The sequence below is a fragment of the Biomphalaria glabrata genome, chromosome 17, assembly GCF_947242115.1.
Source record: "Biomphalaria glabrata chromosome 17, xgBioGlab47.1, whole genome shotgun sequence".
Lineage (NCBI taxonomy): Eukaryota > Metazoa > Mollusca > Gastropoda > Planorbidae > Biomphalaria > Biomphalaria glabrata.
Genome location: NC_074727.1, coordinates 1111826 through 1134971, shown reverse-complemented (window position 1 = coordinate 1134971; position 23146 = coordinate 1111826). Strand labels below are relative to the sequence as shown.

The window sequence follows — 23146 nt, the reverse complement described above, 5'->3', positions numbered from 1 at the left end:
TTATAGATTATATCCTTTAATTAATAATAATAATTTTATTTATATAGCGCTGTTAACAAACAAAATGTAGGCTCAAGGCGCTGTGATAACACGATAGCTAAAATGACAAACTAATCTAAAAAAGTTTTTTTAACGTAGGCCAATAGATTTACTTAATGGAACCCAGCGACGGGTACTAAAACAAATCAATGTGAGAAGTATTAATATTTATTTCGAAGGGATGACCCCCCCCGCCCTGGCTACGCCCATAAATTATACATTTAGATCCTTGATCTATACTATAGTGTAGAGACTACTACACTACTATTCTACGACTACGTACGGGTACGGTACACTTCTACATTTATCTATGGAATCGTTTTTTTTAAAAAAGGAAGTCGATTATCCACAACAAGAATAGTCGCGGATGGTATGCATTTTCTCTATATAAAAGAGGCATTGTTTGCACTCGGTATCGCATTGTGTTTATATTACAATTTACAGTGGGACTTATTCTTGGAACAAACCGTTGATTGTGATAGATCTAGATTTTGTAAACTAACCTTACAGAGAAAAATGGGGAAATTTAGTTATCCTAATGCTCGCCGAGACGAAACTGTAATTGATAATTATCATGGAGTCGAGGTAAGCTCAACCATATTTTATAGAAATAGATCTAGATGATTAGATCTAGATTCTAGATCTATTCTAGATCAGCTATAATCTACATTAGTTACTTAGTATATGATAAATAATGATTAGTACATTGACATTCATTCTACTTGTACAATTCAGAAGAATTTTAAATCTTAAGTTATTATAATAATTATACTTATAGATCTAGATTAGATCTAAATATTATATAGATTATAGATATAATATTAATATTATTTATTATAATTATTATTATGTAAACTAAAGAAATATATAATTTTTTATATAGTAATTTAGTATAGTATTATTACTATTAACTATTATATATAATATATTATATGGAATAATATATAGTAATATAGATCTAAATATAAATAAGTAGTCTAATTTAGTAATTATTAAATTATTATTAGATCTATATTTAATATGTTAAAATATTTATCTATTAATAGCCTACTATTATCTATTAATTATACATATAGTATAGTATATATACTATAAGGCGGATCTTTAAAATAAGGTGGCAAGATAGGATAACCAATGAGGAAGTGGTACGAAGAGCAGGATGCCAGGACATACGCTCTGTTATCAGCAGCAGACGACTTGGCTGGCTTGGCCACGTTCGTAGAATGCCAGTAGGTCAACTTCCACAAGACATTCTGTATGGCGAACTAATAGAAGGCAGGAGAGCCGCTGGTCGCCCACTTTTATGTTATATGGATGTATGCAAAGGCGACATGAAGCTCTTTAAAATCGACACTAGCAGCTGGAAAAAAGTAGCACTGGATAGATCTACATGGAGAGAGAGCATAAAGGAAGGGTCTCGGATTGCAGATGTCATACACTACAGAAGCAGAAAGAAGGGTGATAATGCAATGGTGCCTGTTAATCACATATGCCCAACCTGCGATCGCAGCTGTGTATCAAGAATTGGCCTCTTTAGTCACACAAGAAGTTGCAAAGGGAAAAGATCATCTCTTGAGACGTAAAATACCACAGAGAATATATACTAGATCTACTATAGAGTTAGTTTAGTCTGTTTAGATGTAGTCTAGACTCTAGATGATAGTTGATACTTAATAGATCTATACAAATCTTAATAGTCTATACTCTATACTGAATAGATATATCTATATAGATCTAGAATTCTATATCTATTATGTTTACTCTAATTACACTCTAGTATAGGTGTCTACTCTCTAGACTAGATCTAGATCAGATCTAAATCAAGACTGTGAGTGTGACTTTGTAGTATACTTAGTATGCTGACTATGGTGACAATCTAGATAGAATCTAGAATAGATTCTAGATGTCTAGGCCTATATCTGACTAGATCTATAATTCTATATTATATAACTATAGTACTATAATCATACCATTAATCTCATTGTTGTTTTTTTTAATGAGTTTTCAGGTATTCACATTGCTGTTCTTGTTTAGCAAAGCCTTTCACAATTTTTTTTTATTATCTCCTTTTGTGATTTGTTTCATTCAAATAACTTTATATAACAGAGTTTTTCTAGTCATAGCCATGATATTTACGCAAGGTCAAATTCAATATATAAAATTTATAAATATTTGTAGGTTAAAGATCCTTATCGATGGATGGAAGATCCAGATGCAGAAGAAACGAAAGCTTTTGTTGAAGCTCAAAATAATATATCAAAGCCTTTCATAGATGCTTGTCCAGTGAAAGATCAAATCCAGAAAAGGTTTGTACTCTTTTTTTCCCCGTCTGGGGAGCAGTCACATTGTTTGCTAACATTTTTAAATACTTACATAGCTATTAAAGAACTGTTTTTCACTATATTTTTTAATCACTTGATTAGGATCACTGAAGTCTGGGATTATCCAAAGTATGGCTGCCCAAAGAAACATGGAGATCATTATTATTATTTTCACAATACTGGTTTACAGAACCAGAGGTAATTATCTATTTTCTTTTTTTACTATAGAGATACAATTGAGATTAGCCAGATATGTAGACATTTTCAATACTTTTGACTTTGAGCTTGGTTATAGAAAAATTAGAAATTAAAAAGAAATAACATAATTTACTTTTTGTTTTTATTGAATATTGAAATTATATATAATATATTGTTTGGAAGTATATTTGTTTATTTTATACAAATATTTTAATTTATATTAATTTATATAATTGCTTACAATTTTTTAAATGTTGAAAATTGATAGGTACATGAGTTCAGAGTTAATGTTATTATTATTTTGCGCTTATATAGCGCTACTTTCATGCATATAGCATGCTCAGAGCGCTTTTGGTCCAATCTCATTTGTGGACCGGTGGGGGGAGGGGGTATCTAGGAGTTGGTTTTCCGTGCTGCCTTTAGGCGCTCAGTAAACACAACTCTGCCCGAGTCGGGTGTCGAACCTCGAGCCCCCTTCTAGGTAGCCAAGTCAAGTTCAAGCACGCTTGGCCTCTCGATCACGCTTCCTGTTCTAAATAATTCAACAGAAATCTCAAGAACCACTTAGTGCTTCCTTTTCAGTTTTGATTTTGTGCGTTTAGCAAGAAATCACCTTTTCTGAAGACCTTCACACCCTTCAATGGTTCATTATCAATCATTTTAATCTTCAAAACTCTTAGAAACATAAATACAGTTAGAAAAATAATGCTTTATACTAATATTCAAAACTACTATAAATTTTGAAGCCATTTTTTTTAAGTGCATCTTTCATGCTTGCTGAATGCTCAGAACGTTATGATCCAATCTTGTTTGTGGACCAGTCTGGGGACGGGATATCTGGAAGAAGGTTTCCATGCTGCCTTTAGCTTTTCATCAAGCACACAATTCTTCTTGAGTCAGGGTCAGCCATCTTTAGGTAGCCTAGCCGTAGCCAAGCGGTTTTTGGCCTCTCAGCTACATATCCCACACTTAACCAATTTTCTTTTTAATACATACACTATTTGATCCTAGTTTTGTTAGGATAAACTTTGATGGCAGATCTAATTAATTAGAAACTTCAAAGGAAAGCATTCTTTGGAAAATTAAAAATGTGTGGATATTCTTGCTAATTTTATCCACTTGCTCAAACTAATTTGCAATGTTTATATCTTGGCCTTTAAATTTTTTAAACTAGTAATGAAAAATGATATTTCAAACAGTGTGATGTATGTGCAAGATTCATTAGACTCAGAGCCAAGAGTTTTCCTAGATCCTAATGCTTTGTCACAAGATGGGACAGTATCTCTTAGAGGCTCAGCTTTTACAGAGAATGGCCTGACTCTAGCCTATGGTCTAAGTGATAGTGGATCTGACTGGGTGACAATTAAGGTATACAGAGAGTTCAGATTTATTATTCACTTTAATAGGTGTATATGATTGTTTTTTTTCTATTTAGATAAAGATAAGATAATTTTATTGGTTCTTAATGTAAACATTCAGCTTGACTACAATAGTCCACCTCAGCATTACTATTATAACAATAACCTCTTCTTCTTCTTCGTTCTCATTGTTATGTTGGATGACTAGATGACTAGACCAATACATGAGATGAACTGCGCAGTGGTTTCCAAATCAGGGAGCTCTCCATATAGTTTTCTTTCTATTGGGTGTTTTGGGGCCAGTGTCTGGCATTCTCTGGTGATACTCCACATGGGCAGATTTCACTGGTTACAATAACAATATATATAGATTCTTATAAGAGATGAAATAAAAAATCAACAATTTGATAACTATTAAGGTAGACAGAAAAATTCTGTTGTTTTTTTGTCTGTTTAGAATATCTTAGAGCACTTTTGTTGGAACATCTATTACTATTATTATTACATTTATTACTATTCCACTTTTTATGACTATCTTATAACTTTTATATTAAAAGCCATTTAGCAAATAGGGTGCTATCTGGATTAGCTTATATCATTAAAAAAAAAAGCAAAAGTGTGAGCCTCGTGTTGCTAGCTTTACTTAAATCATTAATATTCAACTGTTCTGGTAACCAGAAGTACAATAGTCCATGTATGCGTATCAATCCTTTTAAAAAAAAAATTATTGCAAAAGATTTAGAATGTCATGAATCAGAATCCGTATATATCTTTAACTCTTAGCAAAAACTAATCATGTGTTTGGCATTGAAATTGGTTTACATTGTCTACATTTAAAAAAAAAATACTGATACTTTGTACAAATTGTAGAGTATCTTTAGTTTTGCAGTCCATTGTAATAGAATATTTCTATATTGGGCTTTTTATGGCTGTAATTAATTAAGGGTAGAAAGAATGTATGATAGTGCATAAAGACTTAAATGATACATAAATCTTATCTTATCTTATATAATACAGACGTTACTTCAAAAATGCATTTAGTTATGCATATTAACCAATGACTTAAATTCTGCCAAGTCACTGGTTTTCCTGGCTAGCTCAGGCAACCCATTCCATGCTCTAATAGCGCTGTTGTTCAAGATTTATATTTATATACGGAATAGTAGTTTGTTCTCATTTAGATCGTTAATTCCACTGTGTGTTTCTCTATAATTAAAGTTTAAAAAAGCTCCCAGCAGTGAAGATCTACCAGATGTACTTGAACGTGTTAAATTCTCCAGTATGACATGGACACACGACCATGAAGGATTTTTTTACAATGTAAGATTATAAAACAATAGAAATATGAACATCAGCGTAACTTAGTTTGTATGCAGCATGATTGATGCCTTTACATTCTACCCACAGAGTTATGCCTTTTTTGAAATTATACTATTTAAAAATTACAAATGGTAATAGATTCACAACATTTAATCTATGGAGATAAAATTTCGAAACAATTTTTTTTTTTAGCAAATGTATCAAATACAAAGAAATGTGAAAATAAAAAATTGCAATAACCCCTGCCCCCCTTTTTTAAAACAAAATTTTAGAATTTAAATAAACATGGCCAAATATGCTAATGTTATTTTCCAAGCAGAGTCTTGGGCACAAACTTCCATAACAAGTTCCACTTTAAGACAATTAATGAGAATCTTATAAATTTAGCATTAGGTGGCCTGAAGAAATTTGTATAGTGAACTTTTAGAAGAGAATTGGCATAAGTGGAACAGAATGAAACAGATAAATCATATGATAACTTGGCAAGGCAGTCATTTGATTGTATAAGATACATGAGGTCAAAACTCTGGGTAAAATGGGAAGGTCTCAGCTTTTATTAAATTAGTACATATAATTAATATACTGTGAAATTTGTATCATGAGAATTAGAGTTAATTAAAGAAACAATTTAGTGCTTTTAGTTAATATTAGAGATTGAACAAGTAACAATGCTATTTCTTTGACACTTTATCTTAAAGTTTATTACTATACCATCTTGTTGACAGAGTTTCCCCTCACAAGAGGGTAAAGTAGATGGTACAGAAACTACTGTCAATCTCCACCAGAAGTTGTATTACCACAAGTTAGGGACAAGTCAGACGGAGGATATCCTGGTAGCTGAGATGCCAGAATACCCAAAATGGATGATGTAAGTAGACTAGTGTTGCTTTGTCAAGAAATGTTGATAGCAAACTTCTTGCTGAATGCTCAGTATATAGTTCCTCCTTCGTGATCGCACATTTCTCATTTCCTATGGACTCGAAGTAAAGTCCAATCCTTGCTTTAAAAATCAAGCTGCATACGTGGCATGGGTAGATTTGGTCAGTTGCAGATAGACCTGCTTCATCTCTCAGCTTTTTGTTGGTTCGGTGCTCTTTCACTCTGGCCACTCTTTTTGCTTTAAATCTCCAGACTCACAGCTTCACGCCATGAGGAGCGATCAAGAGATAGTGCTCCCCAGCTGTAAAAGTCGATATCGCATTCTTTGAAGGAGCTCTTGAGATTGTCTTTAAAGTGCTTGTGTTGACCTCCCTGGGAGCACTTTCCTGCACACAACTGAATGCTCAGTACGCTATGATCCAATTTCTTTTGTGGACCAGTGTGGGGAGGGAATATCTGGAAGAGATTTCCATGCTGCCTTTAGCTTCTCAGCAAACATAACTCTTTTGTCTTTTTTGTTCATCTAGTGGAGCAGAAGTAACAGACTGTGGTAGATATTTGATTCTAACGCCAAGAGAAGGCTGTGATCCTGTCAATAGACTCTACTATGTAGACTTGAGCAGCCTGACAAATGGTATCACAGGTAAACAGTCAACTTTGTATTAGTTTGGGAGATATTAGTTGAGTGCAGATATCATTCATAGTCTTTTACCGTAGTCTATATATAGATCAATTAGATAACTATCAATTGATGACTTTCAATTTGATTTGTAACTTAGTAAACTAGTGAGTCTAGTACTAAAAACCGATTTCTGGCTTTACTGTGTGTAAAAGGACATAACAAAAAAAAAACTAATAAACTTCACTACCACTAGAAGCTTAGAGTATAACATTTAATGAAGATGTCACAAGGAGTGATTTATTTTGTTTCTCATTAGAATGTGATGCAGGTTCAAAAAAGTAAATGCTGGAATTCAGACAATAAAAGTCATAACTATCTTTAATTAGTTAAAATACAATATTTTGAATGAACTCTAGTTTTTGATAGGATTATTCAATGTAATAAAAATTTATTTATTGAAAAATAACAATGCTCCCAGAGAGAGTGATGACACAGTGCCAAGTTTTGGTTGAACCCAGGAAATCTGGTTTTTGATGTCTCAGGTTAAAAAAAAAATAAATTAAGAATAAGAAAAAACAGACTAAATAGTCTTAGATATTATGGAATCCCCACATTGATGAAATAATTTGTAATAATTATTATAGTTTATTGAAATAAATTTCTACACAACTAATACATGGTAAAACAGCTAATAAGAGCATACAAATTGTGACAAGAATATGCATCCTCTTTTTCAATCCATCAACTTAAAGAAACTTAAAAAAACTTCATAAAGAGCTGTGAGATGATACTCAAACAATAGTAACACTATTGAAAAAAGATTAAAAAGAAAGTTGAAATAATAAGTATACACAAAACCAAAACTTGATCATACATAAATATAAGCTAATCAAATATTTGAAAGATACAAGGATAGCAACTTTTTTCCTGTCTCCAATGTGTAGGACAGAGTCATAAAAACTCTTTTTCCAAGTGACTTTTGAGCATTGAATTGATTGCCTGAATCATCCAGAAAAGCCAATAGTTTGGGTCTGTTTCTCTAAATAACAAGAATGAGTAGGATTACACATAGATAAGCAAGTCTTATTTTATACATTTTGATTACTGTGCCATTTAAAAACAAATATTTTCATCTGATCAGTAGCACACTGACTGTATTTAATAAGTAACCACAAATAAAACTGTTTCTGTTCTCTGATTTCTCAATATCTAAAATTAAGTCAATTTTTTGCCAGTACACATCAAGCTTCAGCATTGCCTGCTCATGGACTTTGACTTAGATAAAGTGAAATGCTGATATTCAGAGTTCAGTTTTTAAAAAAGTTGTCATGTTTTACCATCTTTTCTTTATGGCTTTGGAATTCCAAGAACTAAGATGGGAAGCGTGGTCGAGAGGCCAAGTGCGCTTGAACTTGGCTTGTCTTGGCTACCTAGAAGGGGGCTCGAGGTTCGACACCCGACTCGGGCAGAGTTGTGTTTACTGAGCGCCTAAAGGCAGCACGGAAATCCAACTCCTAGATACCCCCTCCCCCCCCACCAGTCCACAAATGAGATTGGACCAAAAGCGCTCTGAGCATGCTATAAGCATGAAAGTAGCGCTATATAAAAGCTGTAAATATATATATATATATATAAGATTAATGAATTTAAACGAGGGGGTCAGTCAAGAGGACCTTGTGAAATACAGAAAAGATAAGCAAGGTTCACTTGTATCCTGTCCACTATATCACAACATTACCCATAAGTAGACAGGAAGTATGCTTCAGCCATTTAGAATTGGATATGATGGGTTTTCCTTGACATGTAGACTAGTTATAAATGTAAATATTTGGTTCTAATCTAATCTAATTTACTTGCAGGTATTCTGCCATATGTTAAAGTTGTGGATAATTTTGATGCTGAATATGAGGTACAAAATTTGTTTTTTAACTACAGATAATAAAATGAACTGATAAGATTGCTATTTAATATTTTTTAGTATCATTGATATGTGTGATGTGACATCCTTTATTGTCAATTTTGTTTCTAAGAAAAATATATGTATAATTTTTTTTTACCTTCATTCTCAGTTATATTATAAAGACCTTCTAATTTACACTATCAAATGAGTTATCCAATGAGTTATCTTCAATCAAAATATAAACTTATTGTTAGAAAATATCATTTTATTCATTTTCTGATTTTATTAACATTGCCATTGCCACCTTTTCGTCAGCCTCTCAAATAGCTACAGAAGAAGAAAAAAATAGGGTAATAGGCATTCTTAAGTCGCTTCACATATTCATATTTACACCCCTCCTTATCATTTGTTTTTTGAGCACACAGTATGATGATTAACTGACTCAGTAATAAATAACTATTGTGTGTGTTTTTAAGTTGACTATTTTAGTGTGGGTACAGCTCTAAATTATGTTAATAGTCATGATAAAGATAATCAAAGTGCCATTCAATTACTTTGTCATGATCTCAGTAGTTTGTTGTTTTTTTGTTTGTTTGTTTTGTTTATATTGAGTTTATAAGAACTTTGGTCTGTTATTATTAACATACATAATCTGTTGAGTCAGGGTTCATGCAGCATCATATCTGAATTGACATACTTCAGGCATCATGTTAAGGGTCAGACATTTTGTTTATATGAAGTGCTGGGCACTTGAAATTGTCCAAGGGAAAGTAACACATATAAACGTAGAAGGGCTAGAAAAACAAGAAAATAGATGTTAATTGGAAACTGATTCCATGCGAGTCATAGAAGAAAATTGGTTGTTCAAGAGACAGGTGAATTTGCAAGTTACATTGAAGAGTGGATACAAAAAACTAGAAGCACAAAGTAACTAAGAAGCACTGGGCAACTGGAAACCATTATTTATTATTATGTTAAGATTTCAACAGTGCTGTAGTTCTTCCCTCACTTTTATGTCAAATGGTGGAATTCTTTTCACTATGCTGTCTATGAAAAAAAAAATGCAGCTGGTGAATTAGTTGGACCACAACTGTGAAATCCTACACATTATAGATGAACAGTATCCATGGAATTGGCTGGTTATATTGTCTGTATGCTTGATAATCAACTTCCCAAACTTTTCCTGGGAAGCTATGCAAAGGAAAGTGTTCTCAAGGGTGTCAACATGAGATATGATCATAAGTCTCAAGAGTTCCTTCAAAGCAAAGATTGCACTTCACAGTCGTCTTGTAGTTCATAAATTGTTTGTTCTCTTCTTTGATATGCAGGTGGAGGTTATGGTAGAAACTTGTCTTTTTTTCATATTTTCTCTTAGTAACTATTATGTTGTAGTCTTGCTAATATATGTTTCATGATCATCATTGTAGTCCTAAAAAAAATGAATTTCACAACTAGTTATTGTGCTTATGGTGTAGGAAGAGCATCAAAGTAGTTTGATGTTGACACAGCTCATCTTAAGTTGCATAACTTAAAAAAGAAACAAGTCAAAAGAAGTTTATGTTAAGGTGTGACAGGAGATTTAATGTTGAAGAGCTGGAAATTTTATTTTTACATTAGTTATTAAAAACATCAATAAAAGTAATTGAAAGGCTCACCTTCTTGTGAACTATAACCTAGGAATCTTGCGTCTTACATTATCTTTTTATTAAATATTAAAATAGTTTTCTATATATACTCTGAAAGTAATTGATATATATTTTATTTTTGTTTTTCTAGTACATCACCAATGAAGGTAGTGTGTTTACTTTCAAGACTAACCTGAATGCTCCTCATTATAAGCTGATCAACATTGATGTGACTAAACCAGAACCTGTGAGTAGATGACTTGTGGTATTATTACATTCATTTTTTAATACATTTCTTTCACCAACTGCTTAGTTCAGTTGATTTGTCACATTTGAGTTAACCATTAAGCTTTATCTCTAACACATTTTTTTTTTCTTCTATATGATTCACCTAACATTTCAACTGTTTTATTTAATCTGTCTCATTTGATCATTCGTTTATCTCTTTTCATGTTTTTCCCAGGAGAACTGGGTTACTTTAGTGGAAGAAGATCCAGTTGCTGTCCTGGAGTGGGCCTCCTGTGTGAATCAAGACAAACTTGTGTTGTGTTACCTAAGAGATGTTGTGGTAGGTAGTACACAGTTGTCTTGAAGTAGATCTAGTATTTTAACTTGAGTTTTAGTTTTTGAGTTCATTAAGTTGTACCTCACCTTTCTCTCAAAGAATGAATTGTATGTCTACGACCTGGCCACCGGACACAGGAAGTTCCAGTTTCCTCTAAATGTTGGAAGTGTCGTGGGATTTTCTGGCAAAAAAAAGGGAAAAGAAATTTTCTACCAGTTTCTTTCTTTCTTGACCCCAGGTATCATCTACCAATGTGACATGTCAACTACAGAATATAAACCAAAGGTTAGTTGCTTCTAAAGTCTTTTGATTAACTGTAATTTGGCCATCAACAGTCTTCCACAGTGTGTGGGTGATTTTTTTTTGTTAGTTGAAATAGTTTAAAATTGTGTAAACAAGATTTAAAATCTCATGGATTGATGTCTAGAAATTAATGATACATTCAGAAACATTTAGATATTTAAAAAAAAGAATAAACAGTTGTTTTTGTTCACATTACTTTTACTTTTACAAAAAGACTAAGATTTATTCTGACTGAAGCATTTATGCTGTAATTTTAAACAATGAAAGTGGAAATTACTTTTTTTTAGATTGCCAACTTTGATGACTTCATCAAAGTTCCATAAGCCATCATCTCTTAACCATATTCTATTTTATTGATTACTTTTAAAGCTGTTCCGAGAAATCTCAGTGAAAAACTTTGATGCCAATCAATTTGAGACTGAGCAGGTGTTTTATAAAAGTAAAGATGGATGCAAGATTCCAATGTTCATAGTTCACAAGAAGGTGAGCCTATCAGATACTTTTACTTTGAAACCTTTTTTTATCCCACTGGCGCTACAGCCCATGGAAAGCTCTGGCCTGCTTCAACACATCCCTCCATTCAGATCTCTCCTGGGCCTTTTGTCTCCAATCCCTAACTCCTAGCTGTTTAAGATCTGTTTACTTTGAATAATGTTGTGCAAATATTTCGATTGTAACACTTACTTTGAACTGGATTGGTTGGGGTGAAGATTTGAATGACCTCTCTCCTTGATTAATAGCTAATACCATTACAAGGCTAATAATCTGTGCCTGAAACTCCTGGGTTTAGGTATATCTCTTCACTTGTCAGTAAAAAACAGTAACCCATGCAACCTGGCCAAGTACTAAGTAGGCTATGCATAACAAAATGAAGGCATAGCAATGAATGTACATGCTTATTGTGTTAGGTAAAATTGATTTTGTAAAGCCAACATATTGTCAGTAATTATTTACTGGTTTAGTTTTGTTGTCTTTGATTGAACGCAGGGAATTCAACTAGATGGCAACAATCCTACTCTACTCTACGGCTATGGAGGATTTAGTATTTCCGTAACTCCTTCATTCTCACCTTCAAGGGTTGTTTTTCTTCAAAATTTATCTGGTGTCTATGCTGTGGCAAACATCCGAGGAGGCGGGTAAGGAAATCATTTTTTCTCGTTATGCCTTATTTTTAAAAGCTAATCCATATAAGAAAACTGGTATGTGGATAATTCACAATTAACACCATTGGCATTGAAAATAAGTTATTTAGTTTATTTAGACTACAGTTTCATTTTTTCAATGGACCTCATTCACGAAAATGAACGGTCACATGATAATATTGATAAAAGAACGAGTCTTGTGATTACCACTGATTAAAATTAGATTGTAATTTGTATAGAAGAGATAGGGAAACATGTGGCTCAATGTTGTTTATTTACGCTTGGTGAATGAGGTCCATTAGCATATCAGCTTTTTGCAAATCTGCTTGCTACACATTTTTTAAAATTCTATGACGTTCAAATAGCCAATCAATTTCATTTTTAATATCAATGTATAACTATTGTTTGTGTTCCAGTATCAGTAATTAAATAACTTAAGAATGGTCTAAAACTGCATTACTTAAAATTTTCTAAAGAAAAGAATAGAAAATAAGAAGAACTGATATTTTAGTAATTGACACTGGCCTCATATCAAAACCAGAATCAAATTAAAAGTGGTCATTTGTTTAATGGCAATGCTTCACTAAATATGCAGAACATTGAAAACCTTATGAACTACCAAGAAGTTTTCCATCACCTGATCTCATTCTCTTTTAAAACATGGTACGAATAAAGAAGAAGATTTAGACAAAACATTTTCTTGTTCCTAAAGTCTGTAAGATTCTACCAGATGTATAGACCAATCATCATAAAACATTAAAGAAACTATAAACAATAAACTAATATATTTTTAGCTAATTTTAAATACTGCTCTAATGTTGTTGTTTTTTGTTTTGTTTTTTAACCTAAGTATGTATATTGTATGCCCATATTTGTACATTTTTTTAAACAAAAAGGGGCTTTCCATCATTTTGTGAATAATATATATATAAGCTTGTCTTCGAGTCCGGAGATTAGTGAGGAACACAGTATTTCCCATGGCTGCGCAGCCCCAGCTGTGACCTACATATTTTGCCACTATTTCTATTTTCCTTTTAGTTGTGTTTTATTGTTTTAAGTCTTCTTTTCATCTTCAGTAGCTCTTGCAGTACTAGTTTAAATCATTTGTATGTTTTGTGATATTAAAAATCTCCACATCATTAGCGAAGATCCCAAAACTAATCAGCTTCTTCTTTGTTGCAGAGAATATGGTGAAACCTGGCATAAGGCTGGATGTCTTGACAAAAAACAGAATTGTTTTGATGACTTTATTTCTGCTGCTGAATATCTGATTCATGAAGGATACACCAGCTCTAACAAGTAACTGTTTAATGCATTTTTTTTGTCATTAACATACATCTTGTAGAAATAAAATTGTATTTAAGTTAATAATAATATTCACACTAAGTTGTACTAAAATCACACACAAAAAAAGAATTAATATAATTTTTCATTTCTAAAAAAGATTTTTTTTGGTACCAAAAAAAAAAAAAGAGATTAACCAAAATATTCAGGAGAAATAAAATGAGGTTGAATAACAGGCTAAACAATAAATATTCAAAAGGAATTGCTAGTCGACTAAGTTACTTACAACTACTGTTACAACTAAAAGCTGTCTCGTGCAGAAAAATTGGGACATGTTTATAAACAACGGATTAAGCTATAAGCTTGGAGGATGACCATCCTAATAATCTACTGGCACAGAGAAATAGGAAAAACAAACAAAAGAAGCAAAGAATTCTGATCTGAATTAGTGATAAACTAGCCTTAAAACACCATCTACCCAACAATAGAAAAAAAAATTGCCAGATTTTCTAACATAGCTCCTGAATTTAACTTCAAACAGCCAATCATTAAAACATATTTCTTAAACAATAGCCTAACAAAGGAATTTAACCCACTAGAGCTCAAAGTAGGTAAATTAAAAACAATTGAAAGCTATCCAAAAACAACTATCCATATATACACCAAAAAATGGATCGTCATCCAAAGCCACCATCAATGCTGGTCTTGGTGTCTGCCTGGTCTTTCCAGGAAATAACCACTTTTGAGATAAGTGCACCCTGTGGCTACTGCTGACACTTCCAGGCCAAAATCGAAGCAATTACTATAGCATTGCCGTCAATTAAAAACGAGCTCTATGACAATACACAAAGCACCATCAGATGTTATTGTCTTTACAGATTCACAATTCACTCTTAAAGCATTGACCAGCAACACCTCATGTAGCCCAAGAGAGTTGACAACAATAATCATGATAATCCATGATATAATTTCAGTAATATTACAATGAATCCCTGGGCACAGAGGCATCATGGGAAATGAAAAAGTTGATTAACTGTCAAAGGTGGGGTCATCCATGGAACAACCAGACTGACCAGTAAAATACCTTACTCTTAAGTCAATGTTGCCAGCTGTCACAAAGAAAAGTGGCCCAACCATGTAGCAGCAGGTAGCACAAAGAAATGACCCCGCCAAACAAACTGGATAGTATGAATTTTCTCCCCCCTGCAAAGAGCAATCTACAATCTTCCGACTAAGAACAGGACACATACTTTTAAATTATCAATGTCACACACCCACCTATCTGCAGACACTTTGCCCATCCTTATGAAACAGAATTGCATCCTCTTTAAATGCTTCATTTTAATCCACTTTAGGCAGACCCTACTAACACTGCAGCCCAACATAACCAACTAGTGAAAAAACAGCACACTCTGCAAAACAGCTACAGCTCAGCAGCCAAAAGCTGGCTAGAAGTTTTCTTAGTGCATAAAATTCAGACCTGCATACACAGAAAAAAAAAGTTAACTACATACACACATTTGGAATAGTTGTGTATTCGTTATATTGTTGACCAAAATTTAAATATAGCAGAGAATTTTATTTTATTACATGAGAACATTTTCCACAAGTTTTGATATTGTTATCACTTAGGCTTGTCATCAATGGTGGTTCCAATGGAGGCCTGTTGGTTGGAGCCTGTCTCAATCAGAGACCAGATTTGTTTGCTGCAGGCATTGCTCAAGTTGGGTTAGTCATGTTGTTCATTTTGCATAGTTCTAGTTTTTCTTTTTTTTTTACTTGACATGATTAACATTTTTGTGCTGCTTCATTATAAATCTACAAGCCTTGCTTAATATGACTGTCCCAGCTTAGCACTAGGATATTGTTTGTATGTTGGAAGCGTGGTCAAGAGGCCAAGTACGCTTGAACTTGGCTAGGCTACCTATGAAGGGGGCTCGAGGTTCAAAACCCAACTCGAGCAGAGTTGTGTTTACTGAGCACCTAAAGGCAGCATGGAAAACCTACTCCCAGATACCCCCTCCCCCCACTGGTCCATAAATGAGATAGGACCATAGCGCTCTGAGCATGCTATAAGCATGAAAGTTGCGCTATATAAAAGCCATAATTTTTTCTATCAGTTTATGAATTGACCAAACTAGATTATTATTTTCCCTCTCTACAATAAGGACAATTTAAGATCCAAATGCTGGATGTTAATCTTAAGAAAAGAAAAATTGTAATTTACTAACAGATTTATGGTATTGGAGTTATACCTGGTGTGTAATATGTTGCAGAGTTAAAAGACTAATAAAGGGTAGGAGTATATACGTTTTAGTGGGGATATACAAGGTTTAAATTCTAAGAAAAGCCAGACATGGCATATAGAGAATAAAAGAGTTTGGTCATTGACTAGAATACCTACATAAACTGGGGACTCCATTATGTTCTTAAGGTTTCAAGACATTGTTTCATAAGATTTAAGCTCAATCCAAATCAGCCTTTAAAATATCTTCTTTATCGAACAAAATGTAAATACATTTGATTTCGTAGTTAGAAAAGTTCAATGTTTTGTGTTGTGTATGTTGCTGATGAGGTCAGTTTGTATTTCTCGAATAGTGTCATGGACATGCTACGATTTCACAAATTTACTATTGGTCATGCCTGGACAACAGATTATGGCTCTTCTGATGACCCTGAACAATTTCAATGGCTTATAAGGTAGCACTCTTATTAGAATGAAAGATTATTGCAGGTATAGAATTCTGTTTTTAGACAGAGTTAGGATGTAATTATGTTTATAGTATTGAAATTTTAAGTTTTTCTGGGTTGAAAAAAAAGGTTTACCATCTAAGTAGACAACAAATTGATAAAGGAAATGATATCCAAGTAAAACCTATTCTTCACTAAATAAATTAAGTATTTCTATTTTTAAATTGAAACAATTTTACACCCAGATATTCTCCACTACACACCATCAAACAGCTAGAAGGAGATGTGAAATATCCGGCTTTACTTTTGCTGACAGGTGATCATGATGATAGAGTAGTTCCCCTTCATTCTCTCAAGTTTATTGCCGAACTTCAACATCAATTAGGGGACTCTGAGAAACAGGTTAGTGACCAAGACATTGAGACAACTTTGAAAAAAGCTTTGCTACTGTCTTTTCTGTTTCAAAAGCAGTTCAACTCTACCTCTTTTTTTGTTCTTTCTTCTATGATCTTGTTTTTTTTTTTTTTTTTGTGAGAAAGCAGTTAAAAAATATTCAAATTTGACAAGCCAATGTCATAATCAGACTCGGAAATACAAGTGTTTTCCTAATCCCACAATCCTTCCTGAACATTTTTACACAAATATTGAAATATTGTCCCCCCAAAAATAGGCCACCATTGTTTTGAATTTTTCTAGCACATTTATTTAACATGTGAAAAATTCATTTGAGAGAAGGATTTAATTTTAATGATTTCATTATTTAAATAGAATAGAGTGCTTTGTAACTATAATATAGAGTGCTGTGTAACAATGATGACATGTGCTGCGTGTTTGTGGTGAAGAGTGCTTTGTAACAGTGATGTAGAGTGCTTTGTAACAGTGATGTAGAGTGCTTTGTAACAATATGACATGTGCTCTTTTTTGTTTTAGGTCAATCCAATCCTTATACGAGTGGACACCAAGTCTGGTCATGGGGCTGGCAAACCTACAGCTAAAGTGGTAAGTTTGCAGTGTCTTATGATGGCATGTGATCTAGTTTGTTAATTGTGTTATTGTAAATTAAAACTTAGAATAGCATCTAACTGCATTTAGGCACAGTAGTGACATTTTGATAAATTCTTAGTATGGAAAAATTAATTCTGTTATTAAAGTTGTGAACTAGAGAGAGCAGTTTTTTTGTTTTAGACACTAAACATAAAATATTAATGCAAGTCAAGAGACAGATGATGATGATGATAATGATTTTTGTAGACTATTGAATGACAATCTTGTAAAAAAAACAACAACAACTATGTCTTCATATTCATAGTTATTTTTGTATCTATGATGTTACTGTTTTAGATTGAAGAGATCACAGATATTTACAGTTTCATGGCTCAAATACTTGGATTGGAATGGAAGGACTAGAGACAAGTGCAGCTTAAGTATTAATGGAGATCCTTTGTACAGTCCTCATTATTTTAACTTGATTACTTTTTTACACCCAATTCATTTTTAAATTGTTTCATGAAAATAATAATCATTATTTACTTTTTCATTGATCTTTTCATAAACGAAGTTTGAGACTTTTTTTTTTTTTCAATTGATTCAACATTTTAGATTGTCTTTGCACATTGAGTTGTTCATTCATTTCTAGCCTATAATCAGAGCACAGATTTTATTTGATCATAGTGTTATGCATAGGTCAGTGCGTTTGAATGGGCATTAATGTTGTCAGTTGTATGTTCTTTTTTTTTTTTTTTAAATTTACAATGAGTACATTGGACATTCATACTTTTTCACCCTTAGTCTGTTGGACAGTTGGGGCACCACGCAAGATTTGTCGACTGTCTCTCTCCATCTCTCTCTGTCTTTTGCCTTGGATAGAACCTCTTTCAGCGGCAGGCCTGTACACTCTTTTATGTTGTCTTCCTAACGCTTTCTCTGTCTGCCTCCTCTTTTTTTTTTTTCCCTGGTACTTTTCCCTGTAGGAGGGTCTTTTTGAGCCTTCAAGACCTTGTTATATGGCCATAGATTTTTAGTTTGCCTTTTTTAAACAATAGTTAGCAGGTCATCATCGGGTCCAATCGCTGCAGTAACCCTGTTTCTTATCTCTGTTTGTTTTGGGGTCTTTAAATGTGATACCTAGGATCCTTCATACATTTTATTAAAAAACTAAATGAGTTCACCTTATTCAGTGGTATTCACTCAAATATCTGAATTTTTCCAGTCAACCTGTTCTTGAAAATAATCTACAAGTACCATCAATGTTATTATCTTCTTTGAAGGAATGGCTGTAATTGATAAGATAAGATACTACATTTTTTTTTTTTACTGTTAGTACTGTTTCAGTCAAATCATCATTTCATTAAAACACAAAATGTTTGTTTTGGATTATGTAATAAACTGCAACTTCATTTACTAGCTTTTAGTACAGCAAATCTTTTGTTTTTATGACACATGTGGTATTAAAAAATGATTAACGGAAAACATGGAAATTGACATTTTCTTGTTTCACTAACATCAAGTCTAATGTTTTTTGAAAATGTGACTTTTTGTATTACATTGTAGATTGAGAAAATGTGTTGAATAAAATGTAATGGCAATATCTATTTTCTTTCATCAGGGTTGCCAAATTGGCTTGCTGTACTTAAAACTTGTTTAGTCCTTAAAGAATATATGATTCTATTCAGTTAAATTTCTTTTATTTGACCATTATATTACTCAGGGCATGTATTGCTGTGGCCTTCATTTAATTTTAAACCACATAATTCAATGCCATATGTTGTGTTATCTACATATCAGTTACTTTGTCCCCCCAAAAAAGTAACTGGTAAGACTCGGTGCAGGCACCAAAAATTTATATCAGCCTCAGCAGAGGATTCATCTGCATTAGATGTGTCATTACAGCTGGGTCTTTGTTATTAAATGCATTAGATGTGTCATTACAGCTGGGTCTTTGTTGTTAAATATTGTGCTTCATTCTTCTTTATTCATTAAACTATCCTTGGAATTAGTGGTCACACACATTCTTTTATAAAAGAAAGCACTTAGGATCCATGATTAGCTCAGTCCACTTATATTATTAGAAATTTAGAATTGGTTGCTTGCAGTAATACATTGCTTATTTTCTTTGGGCAATAGTTTGCAATGAAACCCACACCAAAAAAAAAATAGTCGAGATATCAAAGTATATCTTAACTTATGACTATTCACTAGAAACACTAGACGCAAAGTGACTTTACTTGCGAAACTTTAAAAAGAAAAAGAAATACAGTAGCACTGGTATTTATCTTTCCATATCTTGTGCTTTTTACTAATAAAATAATATTTTACTGTTAAATTGTTCCATAAAATTATTTTCAACCCACATATCACTGACTCTTTTGCGGGTTAATACGTATGTTGCTCTTTAGATAGGAATATTATTCCAAATATTGGGTCATCTAAAAATATTTTGACTTTTTAAACTTTGGTAGTACGTACTTTTAAATAAAGACTTGTATGTATTGTTTAAAAACCACATATTAAGTTCAGTATTAATATGCCTGTTGTAAAATAATTAACTGGGACCTTCAGTTGACCAGCTGCACTCTGCCTTCCCATTCCCTCATTCTTTTATCCATTTGGTTTCCTGTTGTTTTTTTATATTTTTTTCTATTATTTTAACAGTCTGATTGTAATTTATGTTTTTTTTTTTAAATGTTGATAGTGTTGGGCTAAGAATAAATAATTTGAGACTTTTTAAATTTGTTTTAAATTTATTTAAGCCAAACTATGCATATAAACGGCCAAGGTCTGTGACTCATTCATTCACTACCTGTTCTTCACTTGAATTCTTTTTAAAAGATAAGGTTGTTGTTTTTTTTTCATAAATTTATTCATTAACATTGTCACCAGTCCAAGACACCATGTACTTGGACTAAGTACTTTTCAAATTCAGTAAGGCATTAGGAATGATGAAGCAGGATGGGAAAAATTAGTAATAATCACTCCTCATGGTGTATAGGATAGCCAATGGCAAATAAAAACAAAATCTAGTTAAAAAAACTAAGAGCAAAAGCAGAAATAGGCCTAACCTATTCATACCTTGAATGTAATCAGCTGTTGAAATTAAAGATCTGACTTCACAGCCATCTTTGATATCTTATAGATAGAAATGACTACAATGGTCAACTTTCACAGCTCTACATTTTTTTTTTCATTTCTCTCTAAGGTTTAAAATGTAGTAATATTTAGTAATATATATAGCTATTTCAAAAAAAACAACATTGAATAGTGATTTCATTGTATGGCCCCTGTGTATAAAAATGTTTTTGAATTTTAAACATGGTTGATATAAATAATACTTTATAAAAGCTAATGGATATTTTTTTCCCAAAACTTGAAATGGCTTTGTTAAAAAAAGTTCTTGTCAATATAATCAATACATACTAGATAGGTCATGGTATCAGCTAGTTAGTATATAAGAACACAAACAAAGGCTTGTATAAGCTATAATAAATAGTAAACAAAATTTATTGTCTACAGAGTAAATAAATAAAATTACTGTAAAGTAAGACGATAAAAATTACATTTGTGAAGTCAATGTAAAAAAACAAAAAGGACGGAAAATATTTAGTGTAAATAAACAACAAAATTCATGACCTTCACCCTTTATAAGTCAAGCATATTTATACAGCGGATCAAATTACATTGCATAAATGTTAATAATGTGTACACATGCTATAATAAAAAGATAAAGGTTGCTTAATCAATATGTCTTCAGTTACTTTGTCTTCTAGAACTAAAAAAAATATAAAAATTCAGAATTTGGAGTTACTTTCTAGATTCTATTTGCACAATTATTTCTATTATGTTTTATTTAATGATGAAAATGAAAGTACTTTTAGGTTGATGACATTTCAAACCAAAGACACAAAGACCTTTACATATTTTATAACCGTTTTGAAAAAATTTTAAAACATTGAACTTATAGACTACACAGATTATTGGTATATTTTCTTTTTCATTATGTGTTTGAGTATCTTAGTAACCATAACAAATGCTACTCTGTATTTGATAACGAATTTTCCTTTTTAAGATGGAGGCTACCTTTTATCTAAGTAGTCTATATATTTCAAATGCTCTTTGCTACACTTGTATGTATGTTTCTGAATATGTCAAAAATGATTTAATGGGCACTGATTGATATGTTCATAATTTACAGTCATTAGAGGTAGCACATGTTCAGACTGAAAATTTGAGTCTATTCTTCTTCTAGCCAGATTTGCTGAGCTGTGAGCTCTTTTGCAGACTGTGCCATGGAAAAAAAGTGTGCTGTTTTCTTCAGTTGTTCATCACTGCTGTACAGGGTGTTGGTTATGTTGGGCTGTATTGGAAGTAGGGTCTGCCTAAGTTGGATTAGGGAGGGGCATTCAAAGAGGATATGGTTTATGGTTTCAAAGGGGTGGGCGCAGTGTCTGCAAAGAGGGAGTTGTGTGGAGTTTATTTTGTTCAGGTGGTAATTTAATAGTGGTGTGTGTCCTTTTCTTAGTTGGAAAATTGTAGATTGTTCTTTGCGGGGGGGAGGAAGTCTATAAAGGTAGCACATCTATATGGTTGATGTCATATAGTAACAAATGTCCTTGTAGAATAGCTCTACGAAATGCTAAGTACATTTCAATAAGAGGCTAAGACAAAATACTCATCAAAAAAATTAACTTTATGGAAAGGTGATTGAACTGCAGATGACTGGGCTTATTATTTGTATCTTATGATTGTGTAAAAAAAAAAAGAAAATATTTATTATGAATTTGTCTCAGAAAACAGACATAGCCAACCAGATCAAACCACAGATAAGCATATAAAACTATACATACAGTAACACAAACAAAAATGTTCCCATATAGAAGCAGATAAAAATGCTAAGTCTAAATAAATGTAGGGGGAAAATAGTTGAATTACAATAATATAAAATGTAACACAAAGTGTTTTAAGTATTTTAAATGTTGAAACAGGTTTGATAACTCTTGACTGAATATGATCACACAGAACTAACCACATAAACAGCTTACATCAATGTGAATAAATTATTACAAAATATGATTGCCTGTATCACAGCATTGCATTGTGACATGAAAAATGAAATGAAACAAATCAACAATTCTACAACTAAATATAGGCCTATCCTTTTCCTGTAAATCTTGATCTTAAAATCGTCTGCCCTAGAAAAAAAGGAAAAAAATATGAAAAGTTAAAAAATTGTTTCCATTTTCTAGCTGATTCAAATAAGAACTCAGGCTGAGACATACAATTTCATATAAAGCAATACCCATCAATTTCCAAAAAAAAAAAAAAAAAGTTTTAGTTCTATTTAAACAGGGCATGAAATTCACAATTTAAATCAAAGACAGTCATATATAAACACACACCAAGATAAGTTGCACCAGACAACTGGCTGAAAGATCTGGATGTTTTTCAATATTTTTAAAACAGGATTCTCAAGTTTTACCCACATATGCCTGGCTGATTTAATGGTTGGGCTACAAAGTTATATCGATACCAAATTTGACATATAAGTGTAAGATGATGAACTTCACTTTTTTTTTTTAAAGACATCAATGCTGGGCCAAGGTTGTGTTTACAAAATTGTATGATGATTACTTAGGTTTCAGTCAATGTAAGTTTTCCTAACCATTGTAATGTTTAAAAAAAAGTGTCATTTAAGTTCATGTAATAGAAGTCGAGTGAACACTAAGAAAAAGATGAAATAACTTTCTACAACTAACTTTATAAATTCTTTTCAACAATGCTGTCTCTATTGTCCACTGACCCACTGCTACACAGTCATACATGAAAAATGATTAGCAGTTCATTCATCCAAATAGTAACAACAAAGTTCACCCATTTGTCACAGTTAATACTACAGCTGGTCAATT

The 23146-nt window shown here is 32.4% G+C and overlaps 2 protein-coding genes across 3 annotated transcripts in view; one reads left to right on the top strand and one right to left on the bottom strand.

The window, feature by feature from the left end:
• Nucleotides 1-383: 383 nt before the first annotated feature.
• LOC106072178 (prolyl endopeptidase-like) lies at nucleotides 384-19042 on the top strand. The gene is made up of 19 exons (XM_056016395.1): nucleotides 384-624; nucleotides 2218-2345; nucleotides 2463-2558; nucleotides 3758-3926; nucleotides 5135-5236; nucleotides 5962-6104; nucleotides 6643-6758; nucleotides 8597-8646; nucleotides 10414-10509; nucleotides 10726-10830; nucleotides 10927-11112; nucleotides 11500-11613; nucleotides 12118-12266; nucleotides 13455-13571; nucleotides 15189-15284; nucleotides 16155-16256; nucleotides 16493-16649; nucleotides 17178-17246; nucleotides 17589-19042. Exons 1-19 carry the CDS (start codon nucleotides 412-414, stop codon nucleotides 17652-17654), a joined length of 2274 nt encoding a protein of 757 aa, XP_055872370.1. The 5' UTR covers nucleotides 384-411; the 3' UTR covers nucleotides 17655-19042.
• LOC106072177 (zinc finger C2HC domain-containing protein 1A-like) overlaps nucleotides 17965-23146 on the bottom strand; it is a 28408-nt gene continuing 23226 nt past the window's right edge. For both annotated transcript variants that reach the window (XM_056016396.1, XM_056016397.1), the window contains exon 8: nucleotides 17965-22432. In XM_056016396.1, coding sequence (XP_055872371.1) covers nucleotides 22418-22432 — 15 coding nt within the window. In that variant the 3' untranslated portion in view covers nucleotides 17965-22417. The remainder of the gene's footprint in view (nucleotides 22433-23146) is intronic.

Coding starts and splice junctions, on each gene's coding strand:
- LOC106072178 (XM_056016395.1), top strand. CDS start 412: ATGCATTTTCTCTATATAAAAGAGGCATTGTTTGCACTCGGTATCGCA. Junction 625..2,217: donor ATAATTATCATGGAGTCGAG/GTAAGCTCAACC, acceptor AAATATTTGTAG/GTTAAAGATCCTTATCGATG. Junction 6,105..6,642: donor GAATACCCAAAATGGATGAT/GTAAGTAGACTA, acceptor TTGTTCATCTAG/TGGAGCAGAAGTAACAGACT.